We start from the raw sequence: 24,351 nt of genomic DNA, 5'->3' as shown, positions 1-24,351 counted from the left end.
CTTGGATATAACCCGCAACCCATAGGAAGTGACTTGGTCACTGAAAACTTTGCATGGGTATGTTGTCAAGCCGTCCATTATGCCGTCGCCAATGCCCTATGTGCATATATAGGGCATTGGCAGGGCCGAGGGTGAACAAAGAAGCCGTTATGTAACAGTCTAATAAACGTAACAATGGCATTTTTTTAAAGCGCCCAGCCACGATTCATATAAAAGCATGGTGAATACGAATGTCAAAATCAAAATCATAAAACACCGCCCAGCAGGTTGTAATTCAAGGGAACTTTTTACCCAGCTTGAAGGGGTTAATAGAGAGATTGGTGCTCATTCACAAATGTTTCTTCATACATCTACCATTTTGCAGTTTGACCTTCATAACAACACCAAAGAAAGCCAATAGTTTCTGGACAGTATCGTCAGCTAGCTTTGTTGAGTTTGCAGAGGGCAGTGAGACGACCAAAACGTACGACCTCCAAACCGGAATCACTGAAACCCCCACCAGTTTCTCCTACCACTGCTCAGACGGCGTCTTTACCCTCTCACCCCGGCAGGGTCGCAAAGGTGTTACCTCAGGACAACTCATGATCACTGAGTTGCAGGTGGGTTGGCTTTGGAGTCAGTAGGATCCAGCATGGTGTGACCTTGAGCATTGTTGCCATCATTTTAAGTGGCAGTGCAGGATACAAACAAGTCACTCAAGATAACCATTCTTTAATTTGCTTTGTTCTTGAAGTTTACAGTTACATAATAGCTCCATTTTGTCATCTTTGATATTTCCAAATAGGTCACTTGGGAGACATTTCAATGTCTCCCTAATGCTCCAACTACCAAAAGGGGGAAAATTTTTACCGTCCACATTTTGAGAGATGATAGATTAGGGTCTGAAAGGAAAACATCCGAAGTTTGGTTAAGATTGGATTAGGGAATATTGAATTATGGGACGATGAAGTTTGAAAAAATTTTGTGCACGTTCCTATGGGAAGGTCTCCCAAGTGACCCATTTTCGGTAATTAACATAACCACAAATATTTCTAATTCATAAGTTCCTGTCTCCCACAGGTCTGTCTAGTGCTGTAAATTGTTGACGGGTCCACGCGTATTGTTCTCACAACCAAAATCTTATCCTGAAAAGGCACCTGACTAAATTTTGTTTTGTTTTTGTTTGGTATTTTTGTTCAGGTTCAACCATCGGGAATCACAAAGAAGGGGGAGGTACCACAGTTTGGTCCAGCTAACGATTGTGTAGGCTTCTTTACTGAAGGCATATGGATGGGTCTCTTTATGGGTCTTATCTTACTTCTCATCTTCTCCTTTGGTTTAGGTATGATGTCCAGCCTTAGGGTTATGGATAAATTTGATGATCCAAAGGGAAAAACTATTACTGTCAACACGTCTGCTGACTAGTCTGGTGTAATTTGTATGGGTTTTAAAGTATGCAGTAAAAACAGCTTTTGAGAGAGAATTGTAGATTGCTTTCGAATTAGTGTTTTATGTGGAAAGTGACGAGTGAGATTGCTGATTGTTAAATTTTAAACCAATCAGGGTTTGAGTTTGAAGCGGTTTGACCAATCAAAGGACAATTGTCAACAGACATGTCAATTAGAACATGGGCAAATATTCTCTTTCAAAGCTGTGCTGATTGTCAGAAGTTGTAATACATGTACATGTAGGTATTACTTTTCAGTCTGGTTTAACCGTGTTGGAAATGTTTGTTATACTTGATTATATTGAGTCTAGCATTATGGGAACCATCTGTAACTATATGCAATGTAATAGTGTTACCATGCGGTAGTAAGTGGGAGTCCATTAATATTATGAAGTATGCTATTGTGTATCATAATCCTGTGGCAATTAGAACCAAGAACCTGAGAACTTGGAACCAAGAACTCTGCACAAGAGAACCCCATCTTGGAATCCATTTTCTTGTGATTGATTCACAATTGAAAGCCGTGCAATTTCTTTTATGTACGAGGTGAAAGTATTGGGAGACCCTGCAGACAAAACTTCAACAAATCTTGTAGAATTAAGCCGACATAAAGGTGCAGTCAGGTGATTTCTTTGTTGGAGAATGAGCCAATTCATTATTTCAAAAAGGCAAGTCGTTCAACCACAAGGCACCCAATTCAAACTGTTCAGCAGGTGTGAGTTGGCATGCGCGATACCTCGTGGTGGCTCTTGCTCTTCCCAAATGACCTCTGACATTCTTATCCTGGCATGGGTAGTTGGAATAGTGAAATGGTTGATTCAGAGTTCAAAGTTATCAACTCTAAGCAGCAGGAACCAGGATCCGATTGGAGGTATTGCCACTGAATGCAAGGCTTGTGTTGCATGTGTTCGTGTACTTCTATGAGCTGTTCTGGTAACGAGATGATGGATGAGGGGAAATCTTTTGAAGGGTTGTAGCTGAGAAGAATATTGGTGGGGAATTAAAGCAGTGTCTGTAATCAGAGCTTAGAACAGTTTGGTAAAAAAAGTGAAACAAGAAAAGGACTACCTATTAATTTGTCTAATCATGTGAATTGTGTTAAAAATTCTGAAAGTCGTAATTCTCACAATTTCCCTTGTTGGTCACTTGACTTCCAACTTTTTTTCTCTCTCAGAGGTTCTACTTGTTTGCCTTTTTCTTTTGATACAAATTTTTAAGGAATAAACTATATTCCTTCTCAGAATGGCCTCTTAGCAAAGTTATTTTCTTCGGGGCAAATTATGAATGTGGGGAATTCAAAATTCAAATTGTGTATCATGATTAGCAGATATGATCTCGTCAATTAGTAAAAATAAATTCCGGGAAAATGAAGCTGGACATACCACGTCAATCCTTTGTTATTGCTTTCACACAGTACAAATGGAATGTACACATTCTTTTAATATCAAGGTGCGACTTCAATACAAAGAATATAGTTTGGATTTTTGGACGGAAGTTTTTCCTTTTTAAAATGCTTCAAAAAGAGGAGGGAATGTTAATTGAACAATATTAACTCAATGTCAACTTCTTTAAATTCTATATTCATTTACTTTAAAAATATACATTTTCAAATACTTTTCCACAAGTCAGAGTTCCGACACTGAAAGATACAACAACTATTTATAGTATGTTTGAAGATTCAACAGAAATTCATCTTCATCTAGCACTTAATGGCGATATCATTTGGACATTAAAAAGAAAAAAAAATGTCGGATGTTTTGAACGGTATTAAACTTCACTTTAACTTGGATAATTGAAGAAAATTCAAGGGTTTAAATTTGCTTTCCATTTCTCTTCATCATAAGTGAACACTCCAATTGGTGACTGCAAATACAGGTTCATCACGCCAGTTCCTTCCTCGGACTTGTGTCACCAACAAAACTCAAACGCCAGGTTTGGAAAAACCAATGAAATCAAGACACCTCTGCCAGGCCATTGTTAGTTCCAATGTTACAATGTACCCAGTGGAGTAGTTAGTGCTACGAATACACCACTGTTTTACTGCACAGTGTTTGATTTGGAAGGACTCTTACATATCCTAGTCGCAATGCCCAAGGTGTTTTTTGAGGCAGAAGAATCCACCCATAAAGATATTCCAGAAACCCTTAGGGTGAGAAACCCTTCCACGATGTGTGTTGTAAGTCATCAATGTCAGCGTAACATTCCTAATTTTTCTTTTATGCAAGTATTCCATTGCCGTCAACTCACACTGCTGCTTTCAAAGTAAGCCACACATCAGAATATCATTTGTACAGTATATACACATGTAATATGACCGGCTTATTTTGGTATTACAAAGGCACTCTCTTTGACTGTATTAAGGCCAAAGGTACTCATTTTTAGCAATTAATAACTAGATCAGACTTCAATTTTTCCCTCCAGGAAAAGTTCATTTTATGATATATATCTTGGCTAAAACCAAAGAAAATTCAACAAAAGATTGAAATAACAAATAAACACAAGAAAAACTCCTCTGCCTGCAATGTGCGCTGGGACAAAAGTACCAAGGAATCTGTATATTTCCCAAGGCTGCAATATCCACAATAGAAATACACTCCATGAACTATCAAAATCCAAACAATGTATGTACAAATAAGTAACACAAACCAAATATTTACAACCTTGAACTCAACGTTGTAACTTAAAAGATAACCGGGGAGTATCTTACCCAATGAACCCTTACCAGGGTAATCAGCAATTTTCTTTTTGAACCCAGTGTTGCAATCACTATATCAAACAGATTAACCTGTTTATAAATGTATGTACAAGACATCCAGCAATAGTTAATATCAAACCACTGCTTATGGATTAACCAGTTTATCAACCCTAGTCATCCAATTGGCAGAGCAGAGCTACACCTCTCTTGATCCAGTGCTGGACCGGTTTATCGGTTGGCAACTCCATGGGCAGGACAAAGTTAGTGGAGTGTCCAGTTGTTGACAGCGTGCCTCTGCGTTCGCTGGTCTTGTACAAGGGGCACACATAGTCAGCTTTGGGCTTGAATTCGGCTTTCTTCCCTGAATAAGCAATTCATGACAAATTCAAGGAATTGAAATACATGTTGTGCTGACGCCAAAGATGTCTCCAAGTATATCTGGTAATTACAGTTTTGTAGTAGTATGTCCATAAGTCAGTCTTATAATAAGGCCACCTGACCGACAAGGGACCCAAATCAAATTTTGGCTTTAAAATTCAAACAGCAAAGAAGTACAAGTCTGTTAATTCATTGGACGCTCTTGGAAGGATATTTTTCTGTGTTTTCATTTCCACTTTTTCATAGCTTTTTCTCCTTCGAAGTGTACCATTTGCTTTGGCCTCTACTATAAAGCCACATCTACAATCATGACCTTGTAATTCAACTTACCAGGCTTGATCCAGATCACAGGAACAGGGTCAAACAGAACTTTGGGCATTGACTCCGCAAGAATTCCCCTGCAAGAAAAAGAAAAGCCAAATATAAACACTTTGGTATTAGAATATCATTAACAAAAGAATTTCCCCACCACTGTCATCACCTCCATCATAACCCATGTTAAGAGGTAGCTGTTGCTTCCGACAAAACACGACGGGTCACATGTTACTGAGGGTGAGGCCTATACTCACTTCTTTCGGTCCCAGCGAGCTCCGTCTAAGAACAGACCGTTCACGTACACGCCATCCTCGGGAGGCTTGTCCACTGTCTCACAAGGTAAGACCTGTTTGAGAGGAAAAATGAAGCTGGACTTGAATTTTTCAGGGCCTCACATTAACCGAAAATTTGCAAACGGCAAAGTAACTGTTCATGTAACAACACAAGGTGTACTTCAAAAGTTTTCTGAAGAATACGCGTGAAACACATCCTTATTTGCCTTACAAAAGAGGGATTTTCTTCCCGATACAAATAAGTGTGCTCTGATCATGCAAATACAAATTAAGGACATATGAAAAGCAATGCTATCTGAGGTAAGTCATGAAAAATCACTACGCTTTGGATGAAGCATCTCTTTAAAACCGGCCAGAGCCAACAACTCCTCCAAGCCTACCTCAAACTCAAAGCCGCACTTGTCGATGGGAATGGTGTACTTGCGGGCGTAGTTCTGCATGGCGCCTGTCAGGAAAGCCTGGGTGAAGAAGAAACCTGATAGCCAGAAGATGTCCGGCTTCTGGTTGTCGTACCAGTCCTGCAGGAACTTGAGCCGCCCCAGGAAGTCGGTGATGTAGCTGCCGAGAGGCTTGAGGGTGGAGTAGGATCGCTTGGCCCACATCTCGGGCACCTGTGGATAGACACGTCGAAAGCTGACTTACGCCAACGTAACTTTGCACATCATGTCGTACCACATTTCCCCGTAAGTATTGCCTTCTGGAAGCAAACTGTGAATGCTGGAGCAACGCATAGGATTCCTGATCGGGCACAGCGCACTGAACGGATACAGGCATTCAAATGGGCACAACTTGATGCAATAGATGACTAAAAGAGGAAGGAAAGGCGAGGGAGTGGTGGTGGGTAGGGGTGGAGACGAGAACAGGTTACACGTCATAGGAGTGACAGGCCTACCTTGCCAATGAGGAGGCTACTGCCCACGGCTTCCAGCTCCGAGGACATGACCACCAGGCCCTTGATGGCTTTCTGCAGGTTCTGCAGGCTGCTTCGGATGGTCCGCATCAGACTGACAAGCAACAATGAAAAAGAACAAGGCCAGGTGAACAATCAAAATACAAAAGTACACCCAAGTACAATGGCTGATAATGGGTGTAAATGGCTCCAAAGACGCCAAGGACCAGTGCTTAGCCAGTCTCGATACCTGACTGTTAAGACTGTGAGTTCTGCTTCTTTGGGCAAATAATTCTCAACTTGCAGACATCCTCCGACTTGACAAATGAGCTGGACAGTTCATTTTGCAAGCTAAGTGATAATTGTTACACACCCTTCGAAAAAGGTACCACACAGAGAAAATGACTGTTTATTTGGAAAAAAACCCTGCTTGGACCCCCATTTCTTGAGATATGGACAAAACACGAATATATTAATCTTACTTGTTGAATCGTTCCATTTCCTGCACCAATACAGTGTTCATGCTCTCGTTGTACACTACTGGGAACTTCTTTAGAGCTGCCTCCAAATCATAGTCCTTGGGCAACTGGAGCAAAAAAATAAAAAAAAATAAATAAATAAACAAAAACAAACTACAGTCAGTAATTTCAATGTTTCCAGTAAAAGGTTGTTTCAACAGTGACTGAATTTAGACAGGACATATCAATGAAACTGCACGTCATGATGACGGAACGGTGCACCGATTTACAACACTTCCCTCAAGGGTGGCATAATCAGTAAAGTTTTAATTTTAAACCGTTCAGGTTTCAACATCAGAATCAGATTTTGTCTAGAGTTTGTGTCAGGTTTTCAGTGCTCTACGAAGGGAGAGGTTACCACTGAACTGTTACCACTTAAAATGACAAATTAAAGACTGTCTGTGGGATCCCACCTTGGACAGGATGTCATGGGCGATTTCATATAGCACGTCGTCCGTTTTGCCTCCCCCGGCGCTGGCCCGGCCTCCCTGGGTCAGCAGGATGGAATCAAAGATCTGCCTTGTCTCCTGCAGTGACTTGGAGATGTCCACGTTCTCGTGCATGCCAAAGATCTCGGGCTCTTGGGATAGAGGAAGGCCCTGATGACACACGATGAGATGAAGACAAGACACTTGATATGACATACTGGTTGACCAGAGAAATGTTTTAACATCTCTCCTTTCAGGCAAATTCCCAGTCATTTAGTTTCGATCCTTAAAAGTCTGAATAGTAAAGTTCTCCTACTATCTGTCTTTACCGTCCACCATCTCAGGTCCATTTAGACCGAAAAGGAACTTTGGGAGACTTTTACAGGATTTGGGAAGCTAGAGCTCACCGGTAGTACTCCACATGGGGCTTGGTATCCTTTGAATGTTTACCAGCAAAAATGAGCAATCAGTTTCCTACACAGGAGTATGAAAATGTACGTAGCCCCTGGATGTGTTGGCAGTGCAGGTTTTGGGACTCTACGTTGGTAGTTCCACTTCACTGATCTCGGAATCTCTTTAAATGTAAAGTTACAAAAATCCCTAGGCAGACCCTTCATCAAAGGCAACATGGAACCTTCTAAAAAATGTGATTCGGAGCAAAAGTGCTACTACTTAACCAGACTGAGAAAAAATTAGGCCATCGGTCTACTTATCTTGATGTTTGTTTTGGAAGGGAAGTTTTCACCCACCTTGATGAATTCCAAGTACTCCTCGTAAGAGCTCTTGGGTGGGGCATAGTAGATGCCGCTGGGGGAGAACTTGTACTTGGGGTCGGAGACAATCTGGGGATTGATGAAATCAGCCAGGATGGTCAGCAGGCAGCGTCGGTCGCGGTCATCCGTCACGCGGCCACCGTAGTTGCACTCACCCGTCAGGTAGGAGACGGCATCGTACTGCACCTCATTGTAGTCATTAACAAACATCTGCATGGATGAATGGGAAGGAAGGAATGTCATGAATATGCATACAGACTACTGAATATTCAGTAACAGGACATCAATTGTTCTTTCTCTTTTGCCTTTCTGAAGAAAGCACGCACCATGATCTGAATGGGCGATGAAATAAACATAAGCTTGCTTCGCAACTCAATTTGAGCAAAAATGATAAACCTGGACGATGATTAGCGGTATGATTGACGTCTTACCTGTAACTGTCTGATGCTAATGCGGAGATCTGACTCGTTGAAACCGTAAGGAATGTTCCAGCCTAGAGGGCCAAACTTTCGCCGTTCTTGTACCAGGGCGTGGAAAAAACACATTCCAAACAGCAACTTTTCCCAAGCCTTGAAATGAAAGAGCATTTAGGAATTATTTAATATACACAAATAAATTTTTATGCTGAAAATAAGGGGGTTAACTTACTGTTTTTGCCAAGTTCACTTCTAAATATAAAATACAAGAGCTTAAGAAATGAATACTGACCCCCTCCTTCCCAGGGCACGATGCGAAGAATTCCTCGTCACTTATTGGATCGCTGAGGTACGACTGCAGTAGGTTCATCCGCAAACCTGTTGGTGGTTCGTTTGTCATCTTCACACCGTTCTGGAGAACAGTGACTGGGAACTGATTGAGGAAAAATTAGAAAAATAGGCGATGTTGAGCAATGGGATACAATTCTGATTGTCCACAAGAAGCTGCACTAACTTTGGGCAATGTTTTGTGTGAATCAGAAAGGTGCTCAACAAACAAGGTTAGGAAAAACTGATGACCGGCCAAAATGCTGTGTCTGGTACCGTGCCAATTTTGGCCGAGTAGGGACATTTGATTTTTAAAAACCACATTTCCTGTGTAGAAATAGTCCTTTACATTATAGATATGAATTTGGTCGGGTACCTTGTCTGATGGATAGCTGGTCAGCCACAGCCTGAAGTCTGGATTGACTGTCTCTGGGGTAAAATCCTCACAGATCTTCTCCAGCGCCGTCATCCAGGAGACCGCCAGGTGGCAGTTCTGCAGCACCACCCAGGTGCCATCCTGCTTGGCTGCCTCAATCAGCTTGGCTGCCACAGGACCCTAGGTTAAAAAAAACAAGGCGGAAGCAATGCTTTAGTCTACACGTGCTTGAAAAGGTTGTCTTCTTTAGAAGATTCAAGCATACTGATATTAAAAGAACATCATATGTTTGCAGATTGTTATCAAGATTAACTTCAAGGAATTGACTGGTTTTCTACTCTACTCATTTTAATACAACTCTGTCTTACAACTTATAGCCTTACATGTTGAACTAGCATTTGTAAGTTGTCAAAGTAAGTAAAGGTAACGCTGCACTACTGTTGTTTAATTATGATTGAACACATTCTTCAGAATTAGTTGTGCTGAGAGTAGAACACTTGGTACCATCAGGACTTCATTAAGAAAGACCGCCATTGTTTACTTGACAAGTTTAGAGTTTGATGTTAAATTGTTCCTAACTTGATGATAAAATAACACATGTGAATATTTCTAGTCTGAAAACTTGAGCAAACTCTGACCTGTCCCTGTCCCAGTGATATGGCGTTGAATTTCTCCCCGCTGAACCCCTTGTCGCCGGCAAACTTCAGCAGGGCGGCCATGGGGTCGGCGCCGGGGGACAGGACAAAGATGAGTGGGGCGCAGGAGTGGGAGTCGGTGAAACTCTTGGCCAGGTCAAAGGGGGGAGGCTGGACAAACTTCTGGCCCAGCTTGCTGATGACAAAGTCGGTGACCAGTGGCCCCACCTACAGGAATAAAGGCAGGAGTTTTAATGTAGGTTATCGGCTGGGTTGCCAGACAAAAACGAGACGAAAAGTCCAAACGGCACAGAAAACAAAGTAAAAACTTTACTCTGACACCTAATGAACTTTTCTTCATCTGAGAAATTTCAAATTGCCATGATGTCACACCAAAGTTAGATAACACATACCAAATCAAAAAAAGGCATTTTAAGAAGTACATTTATATGAAAGGTGTTGGAAAACCAAGCGTCTCCTGCTCTCAATTATGGTTTGAACTTCGAAATGAGTCTTTTGAAATACGACATGATAATCAATGGTACAACTCTCAAAGAAAGGCGACGAACATGTTAACTCTGACAAGACAGGGAGATTTTCTAAAAGAGTGCACAACAAAAAATGCCAGTTTCTAACCTTGTCCGGTCTGAGACACCTGATGACAATTGCCTTCTGGAAGTCGGAGAGCTTCTCACTCCAGGGGGCGGGGAAAGTCTCTCTGTGGGGCTCCTTGCTGTTGTACAGTGCTCTCCAATCCTCCAAGTGGTCCTGGAAGTGATCCCTATGGAATGGGAAGGGCAACAAATCAAGAGGCACAAAGTCAGCATATCTGCAATGATCTCATGTTCAATGGAGCAAATGATTATCCAGAGTTGTCATCTTGTATGGACTCTCACACAAGGTGTCCATTTTTGTTTACGAACAAAATCTGGTGTGCAGATCAAGCTTGTTGTAAGTTTATAAAAAGACAGAAAGTCCAAGCAGCAGAAGTTTTTGTTGGTTTTGAAATCCTTCACAGAACACATGGGAAGTAAGATCCATGACTTCAGATGTCATTTTTTCCACTCGTATAAAACTCACAATAATCACTTGACTGTACTACCTGAATCCTTTGAAGGCCTGCCGGTCACACATGCGACAGATCTCGTCCCAGCTCCTGTCCGAGAGCCAGGAGGGGTCAGGATTTTCCAGCTTGTTCTCTAGCCCCACGCCGCCCGTCAGGAAGAACATGAACTCCTCCTGGTCCATCTCCTTCTTGTCCCTGTCAACCAGGATGAAGGGAAGAGGTGTAAGAAGGGAGGTCAAAGAGCTGTACATGAGAGTATGATGTCAAGAGTGAGGAAGACAAAGCTAGGGATTTTGCCCGTCTTCCTTGACTTGAATAAAAATGTGATGGAACTGATGAAAATGTACTTGACGTGTCCACGACTTGAAACTAGAAACAGTGACCTATGATGGCTGCATTGTGAATCTCACAACCAAGGGCTTTATTGTCACTGGTCAAATTAACTTATCAAGGGAAGTCTTTAAATAAACCATCACGGATCAATTCACACAACAAGGCAAAGTCTGTCTTCAACTTGACAGAGATATTCAAATAACCCTAACTCTTGGAAATCTGAAATATCTTCGAAGAAATGATTTCACTTCACTAAACTATGACAATCACTGTCCATGTAAATGGGAGTTTGTCTTGTTTAAAATTGTTTCTGGTTCCTTGTGAAACAACCATGTTGGCACTAATGAAGTGGTCTCTTCGTTAAAAGGATTACTGTAAATCTCATGACACTGATCCACTGCAACAGTAGGGCGGCACCAAAATGTGAAGACATTATTTGCTTGTGACAACGTACCTTACAATTCAAAATTTAAATAATCACCATTGCCCTGTAATCTGAGATGACCATTCAATTTTGGAAGTCTGGGTTTGTGAAATTTTTCAACTAAATTGTTTGCTTTGTTTTCTGAAAATATTGGAGCCTTTCTGTTGCAACGGTCAAGCGATAAAACAACCAGAACGAACATTCACCCACGATTCAAATGTTATTGAAAACGAACAACTTTGAGAAAAATACAGCACAACACAGCTGCAAAGTGCTGTTTTAAAATTCCTAAAAGATCATTTTTCCAAAAACTGGGATGGAATATCAACACATCAATGGCCAACACATGAGCTACCATTGGTTTAAAAACATCTCACAACATGAAATAATAACTGCTCTCTTCAATTTTTTTGGGATAACACATTTCAGGAAGTCCTTGAACAAAAAAATGAACTGATATTCAATAGCCATTATATTATCAATGGAGTACAGTAATGCATTAAAAATCAAAATTATAGCTGAATGTAAAACAATTAAAGATCAAATTAAGTATATGAAATTGTACAATGTGAAATGTCAAATTTGAAATAAATATATGATTTACAATTAGTAAACTGAAAAAAATGATAAAGACTGTGGGGGTAACTTACGCATGCTGGTCGCCCTCCGCACTGTGTGGATGATAGGAATGGTTGTAAGAAAAAATGAAACATGCATAGAGGAAAAATAATTGGTGAGATGTTTAAATTGCACATGCTCATGAATATTCAGAAAGCAGGTGGGAGATGTTTGGATACGCAGGATTAAGCTTGATCTAGAGTCAAGCAAGGGGTATAATATCTAAATTTGCATATCTATGCAAATGTGGTGCTAGAAAAATGAATGAATATATACTGCAATGATGCACTGGCCTCAGATAGGAGCTATGTTTGCAGAATGTTTTGGCCAATGATAGTAAGCAGGTCATGCATATTCATTAGAAGGTCAATGGGAATCCTACACACATGGAATACTGAATGTTAAATTAAGGGAATCTGAATGATGCAGGGTGGGCTGGGGCTGATGTTGGGGGGGGGTGTGAACAAAAGGTTACATCAAGCATTATCTACGTTGATGGTGATAAAATCCGAGCAGCCTCCTGACAAGCAGGTCCCGAGCTCTCATCAGACTTATTCTTTTTATGGTGGCTTATACACGCCACTATGATATTCCGACAGCGCACGTCCCTGTGGAAAGTGCCCAAGGTCACTCGGGAACAGCAACACATATGCACGATGTCTGCCCTATTAAGCTTAGCTGTACACCAACTGGTACACATGCTTTATTCCTGAGTGGCCATTTTGAAATATTGAAGTGGATTATTGAAACCAACTCACAGTAAAAGCCTTCTCCACATTTTTTAATCTGTATACCATTTAACAAGAATGGTCATAGCATTTTCACTCATGGCATGAACTCTGGCCAGCCCACAAGGGTCACCTGGTCAACTGAATCCAATAAAGCACTTGCAGGCAGAAGGCTGAGGGTTCGAGTACCACCTGATTCAACTTTTGTCTATTTTTCTGCTATGCTCTCAGAAAGCACTAAGGAAAGAACTGCCACAACGAATGACGGGTAATAATCTTGATGAGACCCTAAGGTGTCCGTAACCTGAATGGTATCAGGAGAAGAGATGCCTCTAACGAGTGGCTGCCTACTTCTGTTTGTACTTACATGAGGATGTTTGTGCAGAGTATGAAGGAGAAAAGGAGCTTATCCTTCTCAAAGAGTGACCGGCAGACGTTGCAATACAGGTTGTAGGTGAAGTGGTCTGACAGATACCGCAGTCGCTTCTCAAGGATCTTGGACTTGTTGCTATAGAAACGGAAACAGGAAAATTATTGTCAACTTAGAAACAAATGCTGCAAATGTGTTTATATTAACAGCAACCATCTTAAGGTTGCTGTGTTCCCTAGGGTACAAGCCGAGGCCACATGGCTGCTACTACAAGAGAGGAAAGAAGTACAAGACACGTGGGACCAACGACTCCAAGCCTAAGCTATTAACAAAGGTGAATTCGGTTTTTCAGATTTGTTTCACTAGCAAGTTGTCTTAAGCAATTCACACAGTTGAAAATTTGCTCTTAATAAAAAAATCCAGGATAATGTGGGGAAAAAAATCAGATGTGTGAGATTTGCATGTCCATATGAGAAATGACTTAAAGACAGCTCATAACAACAAAACTCAAAGATTCATCCAAATTCTTCATTCTGGTATTGAGATGAATCAAAAGCCTTGGGTGAAAAAATATGCATTTTCACTTAGCATAGCCTTCGACACTGACTGTCTCCTAAATGTTATATGCTCCACTGAATTTCTCAAACACTGAATCATAGCATGGAAAAAAAGGGGAAAGGTCCACATCATCACTAAGCCACATGCCATCACAGCCATCACTGCTCTCTCCAAATATAAAGAGTCTAGGGGCCACGCCTCCCCTCACCTGTCATGGATGGAGTTGATGTAGAGATTGACAAACCACATCAGTGAGTACTGGTACATGGGGTCGATGTTGGGCAGGTCGGCGATGCTGAAGAACAAGACACTGGAGTGCTTGGCGATGGGCCGGTAGCCGGCCCGTGACTCATTCAACTTCATCTCCGTCTCCTCGGCGATCTTCTGCTTCTTGGAGATCTCATCCGAGAGAACCTTGAAGGAAGAGGGAGGAGAATGCATTATTTTGAAGTCACTTCACAGAGAAAATTAAAGCCACCGTTACAGATCAGCAGCTGCTGTGCTATCAGAGTTGGATGATTTCAACAACCACTTCTTTGGTGTTTTGGTGAGGAAACGTCATGAATACAGCCAAAGTTTTTAGAGTGTAGTGACCACACGGCAGTGTTTCATGTATTTTCGTTTTTCCGTATTCCAGAAAATCAGTTGAGGAAAAACATAGCACAGTGGAGTCTTGATAGACTGAACTTCTATGTACTAAGTAAGTCTGGCTGGAAAGAGGGCGCTATTGATTGGATCCAAGAGATTCTGTGTGTTCTTGTAAGTGATCTGAACCAACTTCTTGATGATCTTGGGCGTACCTTGGAGGAGTCTAGGATGCGGATGGCTGTCTCATCTTCCAAGATGTTCCCCTCAGAGGAGGAGAGGGTCTCCAGGATCTTGTCTTCAATCTCCTTGAGCTGTCTCTTGTTAGCTGCACTCTGGAGGACCATGGCCTGCCGTTCTTCTTCAAGCTCCGGTCTGCAATGAGAGGAAGTGGTAATTGACGCGGCACAATCTTACTGATGCTTTATTCCCCAAGATGAATGAGACAGCATGATTAAAACAGTGATTTCCATTTGTATTGCGTGGCAAGCACAAAACAAGCAGTTCACAAGTCTGGAAGCTTTCAGAGCCATAGTTCATGATCCACAAAACATTGCTCAATGAGGTTATTAGCAAAACAACCTGACATTCATTTGCACACCCCGCACATCCGATGGAAATTTAGCAGACATGTCTTTCTGCAAAGCAAACCTTGTCTATTTCCAGCGAATGGAACTGCCATGTAAACTTACAAATGAAACATACAACCCTTCAATGATTCCACAACTTAAGGCTCAAGGAAAACCTGTTTTCTTGTTTGTTCTTTGTGTTTTTTCACTTGACGCACCTTTCTTTGGCCACCACGATACCCAGGAGCTGGTCCTCCAGACCATCCGGCGTGATCATGAAGTTCAGCAGGGAGACCTTGGTGGCCACCTCGGGCAGGTAGTGGGGATTGCGCAGCTTGGTGGTGATGTAGAAGCGGAAATCCTGTGAGTATTCAATCACGTTCTCGCCCAGACGGATGCACTCCACGCCACCTGCTCAAGTCAAGTTGAAAGGAGCGGGGGCTGTGAATTTTAGGTTGTTGAAAAATGCAGCGCAACAGTTGCTGACTTGCTTTGGGTAAACGACTTGAGTATTGACCAATCACAGTGCATGAAATCTGTCCACCCTTTCCAAACACGCACTGGGTCGACAGATATTGCGCACTGCGATTGGTCAATGCATTGCAAACTCTTGGAGGCACGCTACTGAGAAACACCTGTATTGAATAGATTCCTCTCTCAAAGCAGGCAATTCTTTCAAAGGAGACATTATCAAAGTGGTGCACCTTTGAGAACAGCCAACAGCTTGCACAGTGTACAACCATAGACAGCCAAATGGCATGAATCTACACCATCTCTGTTAGAGAGCAGCATACCTAGATATCCTACTAAGCTTTGGATTACTGGTAATATCTAAATTTTCAATGCTATGAGTACAGTAACAGTCAAATCTCACACCAGTACATAACTCTCTTTGAATTTTGATAGGCTGCATAAATACACCATGTCAATGGTTTCTTGTTTTTTCCGATATGGCAAGGTGAAAAAAAAGAATGAATCCAACTCACCTTGTTTGAAGGTCTGCTTGAGCAGCAGGGGTTCCAGTGACGGGTCCAGCTCCTCTCCAACGTTCTCCAGCAGCAACGGCGTGCCAAATTGCAGGCAATTCTCCAGGATGCGCATGTAGTCGTTGTCCGTCAGCTTGATGACCGACAGGTTGTTGTCCTTCTCAGAGTTCTTGACCCACTTGTTGGCCTGGCCCTGGGGGTCGATCATCAGCGGCCTGAAGAGGGATCCAAGCAAATTGAAGTATGGATTGACTACGTGGAGTGAGGACAGAGAACTGTTTGTAAACAGCAGCAGTGGAGCATCTTGCAGAAGTTGGGAGGGAAGATTTTATGATGTGGAATCTAACAATTCGGAAAAGGGAAGTGAGATCGAATTTTCAAAAAGGGTAAGGAAACGTTTTAAAATGGAGTGAGACAAAGACGACTCCGTGACCCCTTCTGTCACCTGTGTTTTGTAATTGATTGTTATAACTCTTGCATCTGCCAACATCACAACATAACTTTTGAATGTCAACCAATGCTCCCCAACACGAGAAAAGAAAGATTTCCAAGAGGAGTAGATCTACGGGCCTCCCTGTCAAACAACAGATATGTTCCTGAATAAAGTTGTTGGTTAACACAAACGAGCACAGGGTTTCCTACCATCTCCTGGAGTTGTCAACGATGACACCGTTGTCCACGGAGAAGGCATCTGTGGGCAACCCAGCGATGTTCCAAGCTCGGATCTTGATGGGCTCACCGAGGGTCTTGCTCAGGGAGAACTCATCCGAAGAAGGGATCTTCTTCATCTAAAGACACGAGATAGCAACATAAGGTCATTCAACTCTCATTTGTCATTGCAATTTAACAGTTTATGAATAATAACTTTAAATTATGATAACGTTCACATTTTCATATGAAAGAATTAAAGCCACAAAATTGGCCAATTTTTTTATGTTGCAGGTGTCGAAATACCCATAGCTGTTTGTGGTCTTGCTTCTTTTTTTTTTCAATTCCACCTTAAAAGACTGGAAACCTACCGTGCATAATTTGGTCCAGTCACTTGTACACCTGTGCCTGAACGCTGAGGTGAAGGCGCCCAGATAAGCAATGACACCTGACGAGATCAAGACATCCCCCATCAAGTTGTCGTAGATATTCTGCAGGTTGGCTGCAGCCGTGGTCCACCTGTCAGAGAGAAAAACGATAATTTGAGGATCACTTTGGAAAGGTGGGGACTCCCTGAACGTGACAAAAAATAAAGCATGTCATATAATTTAAACAAGATTTCTTTGGCTCTACAAAGCGCTGTTGAAGCCTTCACCGTCACCCAATTTACTTCCTTTTGACCAGTTTTCAGAGGCAGGGGCTTTCTTCAACCTTTATATGCATGGATCCAAACAATCTGGGACACTTGATTTTTTGTAGTAAACCGTGTCACTTCAATATTTGATTGAACAGTTGAACAGACCTTTCTAAGGTATATTGGGAGTCTTCAGTGATGTTATCGTGTATAAAATGACAAAATAATCCAAGGCACATTACCCAGGGACACCCTCTTTTCCCGAAACTAACCCATTCTTTTTTCAATGTCTCTAAAACGTTTGGACAAATGTAACACTACTTCAAAACTAAACAAGGGAGAACAAGTATGTTTGGAATCCCGGCATTGTAAATAATTGTAAGCTAGACTATCAATCTAGAATCCCCCAGCCCCGACCTGTCTTTTTCTCCACCCAGACCACCGATTAGCTTCTCGGCTCGGTCCAGCTTCTTGGCACACAGGTCTACTTGCTGTTCCAACTGTTCCTTCTTGTCCGTCATGTCTTTGAATTGCTGCTTCAGGTTGGCCAAGCGCTCCTCTACCGCACGCAACTCCGATCTCTTGGCTGGAAGGAAACAAGAGGAAAGAATGTTAAAACACTACTGGGAGGGTTCCCTGTAAAAGTAAGCCCCTCTGTGGAAACAGTATTGAATGAGTTTCTGTACTCATTACTCATCAGAACGAGTCCATCCCTAAACTAGCACCGCTCCAGTTTTAAAGTAAGAACCAAAAAGCTTACCATTGAGCAGAGTCATAGTCTCACTGAGGTCAGCCTCAGCCTCTCGGAGTTTCTCCTTCTTTGGGGCTACCACCTTGGCTACCCTGTCATAGACTTCCATGGCTAGCACCCATTTACACAGACCTTCAGCTGCTGAGGAGGCTTTGGCTACCTTGACTGGGTCGAACTCAGGGTTGGGGATGTACTCAGTGCGGATTTTTTTCATGATGTGGGCCTGGTTGGAAGAAATTGTAACCCAAACAATGTGAGTACATCATTAAACGTCAATCAATTTCAACAGAAAGTGTATTGCATAATGTCTAAGATGCAGTGAAATAAAACTTGTCTACCGGCATTTCTTGAAATGAGATAACAAAAACAATGGCAGTGACAAGCGTGTACTCATGCCTATGAAAGAGGACTAAAGACGTGCCCTCAGATGAACAGCCACCAGTTCTTGAGATCAACGTTTAAAAATCACAGGCTTATTTTGTCAAACTGAAAAGTTGCTTAAATATGCTTGTTACTGAGGCAAACTTAAACATGGACATGTTGCAACATGCTCATTTTTCATAGAGAATGGTCTTTGATGAACAATTCGCTTGACAGCCTATTTACAAGATGCACCCTATTGTCGAAACCCATGAGGTTAAGCTATTGCGACAACCTGACATCTTCTGGAGCAACGGCAGTGGCTTATGGGCATTTGTGAAGCAAAGTTCAAAGGTCGTTCAGTATCACTTACAGGAATGTTGTCCCTGTCGTACGTCTTGAGCAAGTTCAGGAAGTTCATGTCACCGACTAGCTTCTTGGAGGGGCCCCAGTAGTCCAAGATCTTGCCCCCTGTGCCGGCAGGGTCATTGATCTTCTCCGGTTTGATGTCGCGCATGACACAGACGGCAGCCATGACCAGCTTGACGCCAGACGGCGGGTTCTTCATAGTCTTGACTACAGCAATATCTGCAGGCTGCAGATGTACAGGTGATTGATACACAAAAGCATTAAGGAGGACGTCAAACTGATAAAACATATCCAACGTTGAGAGAAGAGCTTTTGAGCTTCCATAAGCAAGAACAGGCAATTTATAAATGGTTGATATAAAACAAAGACGCAAAAATGTTTCAAGAAACTAGAGTAAGCATATCTAATAATTTCAATAATAAGATTAATGAGCACAAGGCTTTGAGAAACACAACCAGGAAAGGTGTCAGGGTGATTACTCTATCACTTTTGCACGGAAAGGCAAATTTTACAAAACTGCTACGCGCAACAATTTGTCTGCTGAGCACAAAAATCTGGATGAGCTGAAGCAGGTGAAAATTTTACACGATAGTCACAACTTCAGACTAGGACCAGTGACCAATGGTGCTGGACATGCACTGTACCTTAAGTGTGTTGAGAGCAGCGAGAGCTGCTTCCAGGGCAGGGATAGCTTCGGCCAGATCACTCTCGCATTCATCCTTCAAGGCTTGCGCTGCGGCCGCCTGCACGTTGGCTGCTTCTTCCTCCTTACGAACCACCTCGCTAGTAGCTGCTACTTCAACCGATTCCTTCTCGATAACCTACAGGCAAGATGTCAGCAAAGGCAAAACTTAATTTCTTGGTTGCGCCTAATATTTCCTGTATTCCTTGCATTATTGCAACCCCAGTTCCTCCTTATTTGGATACAAGTAATCACAGTCGAGTGTCTTACCTATGAACACAAGTACCGTGATTTCTGTCGGTATTTAAACCCACGCATCGCTGCATTAAAGCGCAATCACTGCATCACGGCACTCTTAACCAAATCACTGCTAGATATTTTGGTTTTTTTTCTTAGATCCGAACGTTTAATCATTTATGAAAGGAGGGTTACCTCAAGGTTTAATAAGGTTTAACAGGATTTTAAGAGGTACCTTAAGGTCAAAGTTACCTCATGCTTACTTTGGCATTCTTCCCAAAACAAATGACAGCTTCTTACTGGAAATCAAGCTCCACAGAAAATAACATATACTGGACTGCAGGTTCTGCGTCAAGCAAAACTGCAGAGCAACTCGAGAGTAGATCTTCTACTTACCACCATCATCTTCTGGTTCTCGTCGGCAGCTACCACCAGCTGGGGCTGTAGCTCCTTCAGCTCTACCTGCATGGTTCCCACCTGGGACTCGGCAAACGCCAGCTTCTCTAACCCTACCACATAGCGCCGCTTGGCCTTCATGGTCTCGTCTCGCTTCTTGCCCAGCAGCGTCTTGAAGGCTGAGATGAGCTCCAGGTAGGAGGTCGGGGTCACGTAGTTATGACGGCCAAGCTCCTCCATGAAACTGGAATAGATTGAATAGGTCGTAAGCAAATTTAAGTCTACAAAGGAAGCTTAAGGACAACGTTGTAATCTCATGTTTTAGGGAGGGCGAGATTTCACAGCTCGGGATAAACGCCCTGACACTTATATTAAAAAAGACTGATTAACAAATTTGATTTTGTACAAATTATTCGTGAGTGGTTAAAGTCACGTCATGATTTGTTCTCAAGCGTATGTATATCATGAAAGATGAGCAGAGCCAGTGAGTTGTTTTTTTTCTGTTTATGTCCAACTGTCAGCTGATTCCAAAGACAGACTTCCTATATTACCTGACTGAGAGGTTTCTGGCACTGGTGTGGAAGTGTTTACAGATGTCAACCACCTCCTTCCGTTCCTCTTCCTCCATCTCAACTGTCTCTAAGAACTTGTTGGCCACCCTTGTCAAGGCATCCTCTGGCCACGCCTACAAAATGGGCAACACAGAGTCTAACAGTTATGACCAGCTACCCCTAAACCCTCTTGAAGCAGACCACTGTCATGTTTAAAAACTCCTAAATTAACCCGAAGAAAAGAAACTGTCTGGAAAGGGCTTTGATAGTAACAAAGGTCAATGAAATGTATACATTTTGTATTGTTCATATGTATAATGGTAATGTTTTCCAGACAATAGCTCAGAATTTTTCAATCTGGTTTTGGAAAGGTGGGTCACAATTGAAAACTTGATTCAAACGCTGATCACTTCTTAAAGCTGAGGTTGTCTTGAATGTCCTTGGCTACAAAGATCAGAAGTACAAAGTAACACGTCAGGGACAGAAAATATTCTGAATGCCAAAAAGGGTTTATCAAGGGGAGAACCACTGACCTGGAACCAGTCAATGGTGCAACAGTTGATGAGTGACGGGAACTGACGGAGACGATTACGGAAGGCGTCACCGATGGGAGAGAAGGCGATGATGATGTGAAGGTTCTCCCTACATCGGTTAACAAAGAAGGCAAACAAGGCCAGGGGACTGAAGTCGGCATTCTTGTCACCGGCCTGGGCAATGGGCCGAACAGCCTGTAACAGGAGACGGGGAGAAACCATGACAGGGGTTGGTTTGCTGTCGAAGCTCACATAGCCCAGCTAGGTAAAGAAAGTGCTAATTGGCATTAGAAAGAAATTTGGAAGTAAAGTAAATGATATCTCGTCCTCACCTCCATGATCTCTTGTTTCTCATCCACGGCGTAAAGGTTAGGCACCTCTCCAGTGTTCAGGAGATTGTCAATGTCCTCAAGGAAGGATTCCTCTTTGATTTGGGTGTCCGTGATCAGGAAGACGGTGGTCTTGCCAAAGGCACCGGCATTCTTCAGTAAGGTCTACAAAGTAACCAGTAGATCCATGTGAGAAAGCTGGTAAGCACCAAAACTGGTAAAGCACAACCTTAGCTAGGCTTTGCTAGATCCAACTCAGCAAATAAGAATCTGACCAATAGAAACCAATTTGAGGCCAAAATAATGAAGAAACTATATAAACCTTCGACAAGTTTGACTTTGAGAAATGCAAATGATTGCTCTGACCTTCAGGTCCTCTCTCCACTCATTCTTGCCGTAACTCTTGGAGATCTCTGGCTGGAAGAGATGGAACCCGGCCATGCTGGTGGCCAGTCTAGTCAGGGACTGCCGACCGCTACCACCCACCCCGACCAACATGGCATTCCCGCCGGGCTGTTTCAGGACACGACTGATGCGAGACAGATGCTCCAGCACATATCTACATGACAGCAACACAGGAACAAACAAATGTTTGTCTATTCTCAAACATTAGCGACAAGCATCAAGAAATGTCAGTGCCCTTCACTTGACCTTGTTAAGCAGAGGTCAATAGAGGTCATGTACAAGCTGTATACTTTTCTTTTCTGCACAATTCTAGACAGTTAACTCCTTAAAGTACCCTGATTTCTGTGACATTACAAATATGAACAGCAAATTAACCTGGAGTGGAGTTTTATCATTGGACTTCCTTCATAGATAACAAGTTACAAAGTAAAGAACGGTGAGAGCTGGCACTCAAACCTGTGAGCTTCTGCTTTACTTCGGCAGACCTCGCTGGTGTAAAATGGCTTATTCAAATCCTTAGCAGGAAATGCTGCAAATCAAGATGCCAGCAAGTCACCATGCACTGTTTAGAAAGCTCTCTTCAAGTTCCATTCACTGGCACAAAAATTTTAAGGCTCGATCTCTGGAGACAGGTCTCACCCTGCGAGACTGCCTCACCTGAAGATGACGAGATTCATTCCTGTCTTGTGGGTGTTGTTGTACTCCTCTAGACCCCCTTCCACCACCTGGTTGAACTCCTCCACTGACTTGACCTCCTCGTAGATCTTGTCCTCGGGCTCGGCATCCACGTTCATGTAGTCGCCAAACATCAGGCTGCGCATGTCATCCTCGCAGACCGCCCGGCCGTCCTTGGCCAAGTGCTCAAAGACGGCGTCGAAGCTGTCCTTGAAGACATCCTTGACCAGAGTTTTGGCGATGCTGGGATGTGTAACACCCAATGAACACAGTAGTTATAGAGAACAAAACTCATCATTTACACAGCACTTACACAACACAACTGGAGAAATTGGGCAGATATCATTTAGATTAATAATCATTTTAGTTCAGAAATGAAACGCTCAGTTTTTTCAAGCAGTGTTTCTGTCAGACTTTGGGATTGCGAAACAAATGATATCTCTGACAACAATCTGCTTATGAAGAGCTTGTCAAAGGCCATATTATTTGCTATTTCAAAGCATCTGTTCAGTATTTTCACCAACTCTTAGTCAGTTTATGATATGAATCTCTCAGTGAAAAATGTGATTCATTAACCACTTCGGACCGGGGCATTTTTCAACGTTGAGGATGCTGGGCCGGCATGACTATCATTTTTTTCCGTTTTCAAAATCCTTCAACAATTCATCATTCCATTTAACAGTCATTTATAGCCGCATGGAGTAATCTTCAGGCACTACTCTAAGTTGACAGGTGACCTTCATTGACGCCCGAATATTTCAGCCAGGCCTGCAGCCTTGTAAACAGAGACCAGATTGTGCGGTGTTATACAGCTGTCTTTTGTTCACGAACCTGGCTCAGTGCACTGCTGACCTCTTTTCAATAGGGGCCAGATTAGCATGCAGCGGTGCTGTGTGGCTCATCGCTGCGGTGGTGGAGAGCTTTTGTCCCCGGTGGTAATCCGCTTGCTCTAAATACCCCAAACCCTGGTATACGGTTTCAAAATAACGCTGGATTATCACCACTTTTGAGAGTGAAAAATGCCGGTCATGCCCAGCAGCCTGGTCTTTTGTTCGGAGTACGGTCTTTTGTTACAGGGCCCTGTTTCCTTTGTCCGAGTTCGGAGACCCCGGCCACACATATAAACCATACGGCTCCGATCCCGGAGTCCCCGGCTGGTAGTGGTTAAGCTATGATACAAAGGCACTATACCAGAACTCTACAAGTTCAAAAATAAGTAACGTTAGAAAATTTGTATTGAGAAGTAAACAATGGATGGAGAGCATCAGCAATTTCTTAACCCCTTCACGCCGGGATTCTTTTGACTGTGACTGCTGGGCTGTGGTATGCTCAGTATGCAAAGCTCTGTCCAGCAGCAGGCCCACATTGAAACCGCAGGTGCATGATGAATAGAGCGTTGTGTGGTAGGCACTAATCCTCACACAAAGCCGTGGCTGCTGACGGCTCCCGAGATGAAGGGGTAAAGAAGCATCTTTTTTAAGTTCTCAGGTTCTTCAGAAGATAGAGCATACCTCTTTGAAATGGACAGCTTAAAACTACATCCTAACCGCTCAACAGTAAAATACGTTGACAGTGCCGCAACAAATCATGTATATATTGTTTTCTTTTAAGTGGAGTGACTCACTTGAAGAGCCAAAGCCTATCCTTGTCTTCCACCAGCCGATCGTAGAAGACCCTGAAGACCTCGTGGACCCAGAGCCGGGTGAAGGAGCGCTTGTTCTCCACGGCCTGCTTCTTGATCAGCAGCACGCCCATGATGACGCGGGAGAAGTCCCGCAGGTTGAAGGTGTAGTGGGATTTGGCCGGCGTGGGCAGAAGGTTGGCCATGGCCTGCTTGTATACCTCCATGGTGCCTGCCACCACCTGGTTGCCGGCCGTGAAGTAGTCGGGTGCAAACTCGTTGGCCTGAGTCATAACCAGCGACAATAACCGATAACTGAACAGTTGCCGTTTCATATACCCAAGGCTGTGTCCAGTAATTCAGGCTACAACTAGCAATAACATGCACACTAATGCAAACCATTTGCTTGCATTGGATGCCACTCCTAACAAATGTGAGTGTTAACGGTATTAGC

The 24,351-nt window shown here is 42.9% G+C and overlaps 1 protein-coding gene and 1 long non-coding RNA gene across 4 annotated transcripts in view; one reads left to right on the top strand and one right to left on the bottom strand.

Annotated features, from left to right (window-relative positions):
- Nucleotides 1–71: 71 nt before the first annotated feature.
- LOC147795491 (uncharacterized) lies at nucleotides 72–2,803 on the top strand. The gene is made up of 2 exons (XR_015423844.1): nucleotides 72–599; nucleotides 1,180–2,803. It is a non-coding gene; the product is annotated as an uncharacterized LOC147795491 (long non-coding RNA).
- The window catches only part of LOC147795490 (dynein axonemal heavy chain 12-like), a 49,306-nt gene continuing 27,754 nt past the window's right edge, over nucleotides 2,800–24,351 (bottom strand). For 2 of the 3 annotated variants that reach the window (XM_087131803.1, XM_087131805.1), the window contains 33 exons: nucleotides 23,901–24,181; nucleotides 22,259–22,519; nucleotides 21,563–21,755; nucleotides 21,200–21,361; nucleotides 20,868–21,062; nucleotides 20,335–20,468; nucleotides 19,784–20,027; nucleotides 19,113–19,289; nucleotides 18,473–18,694; nucleotides 17,749–17,962; nucleotides 17,406–17,574; nucleotides 16,726–16,873; nucleotides 16,349–16,494; nucleotides 15,707–15,921; nucleotides 14,939–15,131; nucleotides 14,367–14,526; nucleotides 13,775–13,980; nucleotides 13,006–13,146; nucleotides 11,943–11,963; nucleotides 10,572–10,730; nucleotides 10,106–10,250; nucleotides 9,473–9,697; nucleotides 8,835–9,014; nucleotides 8,424–8,564; nucleotides 8,147–8,284; nucleotides 7,692–7,925; nucleotides 6,928–7,113; nucleotides 6,479–6,582; nucleotides 6,000–6,111; nucleotides 5,488–5,718; nucleotides 5,069–5,160; nucleotides 4,830–4,897; nucleotides 2,800–4,482 (listed from right to left, as the gene is read on the bottom strand). In XM_087131803.1, coding sequence (XP_086987929.1) covers nucleotides 4,292–4,482; nucleotides 4,830–4,897; nucleotides 5,069–5,160; nucleotides 5,488–5,718; nucleotides 6,000–6,111; nucleotides 6,479–6,582; nucleotides 6,928–7,113; nucleotides 7,692–7,925; nucleotides 8,147–8,284; nucleotides 8,424–8,564; nucleotides 8,835–9,014; nucleotides 9,473–9,697; nucleotides 10,106–10,250; nucleotides 10,572–10,730; nucleotides 11,943–11,963; nucleotides 13,006–13,146; nucleotides 13,775–13,980; nucleotides 14,367–14,526; nucleotides 14,939–15,131; nucleotides 15,707–15,921; nucleotides 16,349–16,494; nucleotides 16,726–16,873; nucleotides 17,406–17,574; nucleotides 17,749–17,962; nucleotides 18,473–18,694; nucleotides 19,113–19,289; nucleotides 19,784–20,027; nucleotides 20,335–20,468; nucleotides 20,868–21,062; nucleotides 21,200–21,361; nucleotides 21,563–21,755; nucleotides 22,259–22,519; nucleotides 23,901–24,181 — 5,688 coding nt within the window. In that variant the 3' untranslated portion in view covers nucleotides 2,800–4,291. The remainder of the gene's footprint in view (nucleotides 4,483–4,829; nucleotides 4,898–5,068; nucleotides 5,161–5,487; nucleotides 5,719–5,999; nucleotides 6,112–6,478; nucleotides 6,583–6,927; nucleotides 7,114–7,691; nucleotides 7,926–8,146; nucleotides 8,285–8,423; nucleotides 8,565–8,834; nucleotides 9,015–9,472; nucleotides 9,698–10,105; nucleotides 10,251–10,571; nucleotides 10,731–11,942; nucleotides 11,964–13,005; nucleotides 13,147–13,774; nucleotides 13,981–14,366; nucleotides 14,527–14,938; nucleotides 15,132–15,706; nucleotides 15,922–16,348; nucleotides 16,495–16,725; nucleotides 16,874–17,405; nucleotides 17,575–17,748; nucleotides 17,963–18,472; nucleotides 18,695–19,112; nucleotides 19,290–19,783; nucleotides 20,028–20,334; nucleotides 20,469–20,867; nucleotides 21,063–21,199; nucleotides 21,362–21,562; nucleotides 21,756–22,258; nucleotides 22,520–23,900; nucleotides 24,182–24,351) is intronic. The other variant, XM_087131804.1, reaches the window with a different exon arrangement.

The sequence above is a fragment of the Acanthaster planci genome, unplaced genomic scaffold (genome assembly GCF_054643075.1).
Source record: "Acanthaster planci isolate LZ-2023a unplaced genomic scaffold, COTS_SCS Contig15, whole genome shotgun sequence".
NCBI lineage: Eukaryota > Metazoa > Echinodermata > Asteroidea > Valvatida > Acanthasteridae > Acanthaster > Acanthaster planci.
This window is presented reverse-complemented; position numbering and strand designations above follow the sequence as displayed.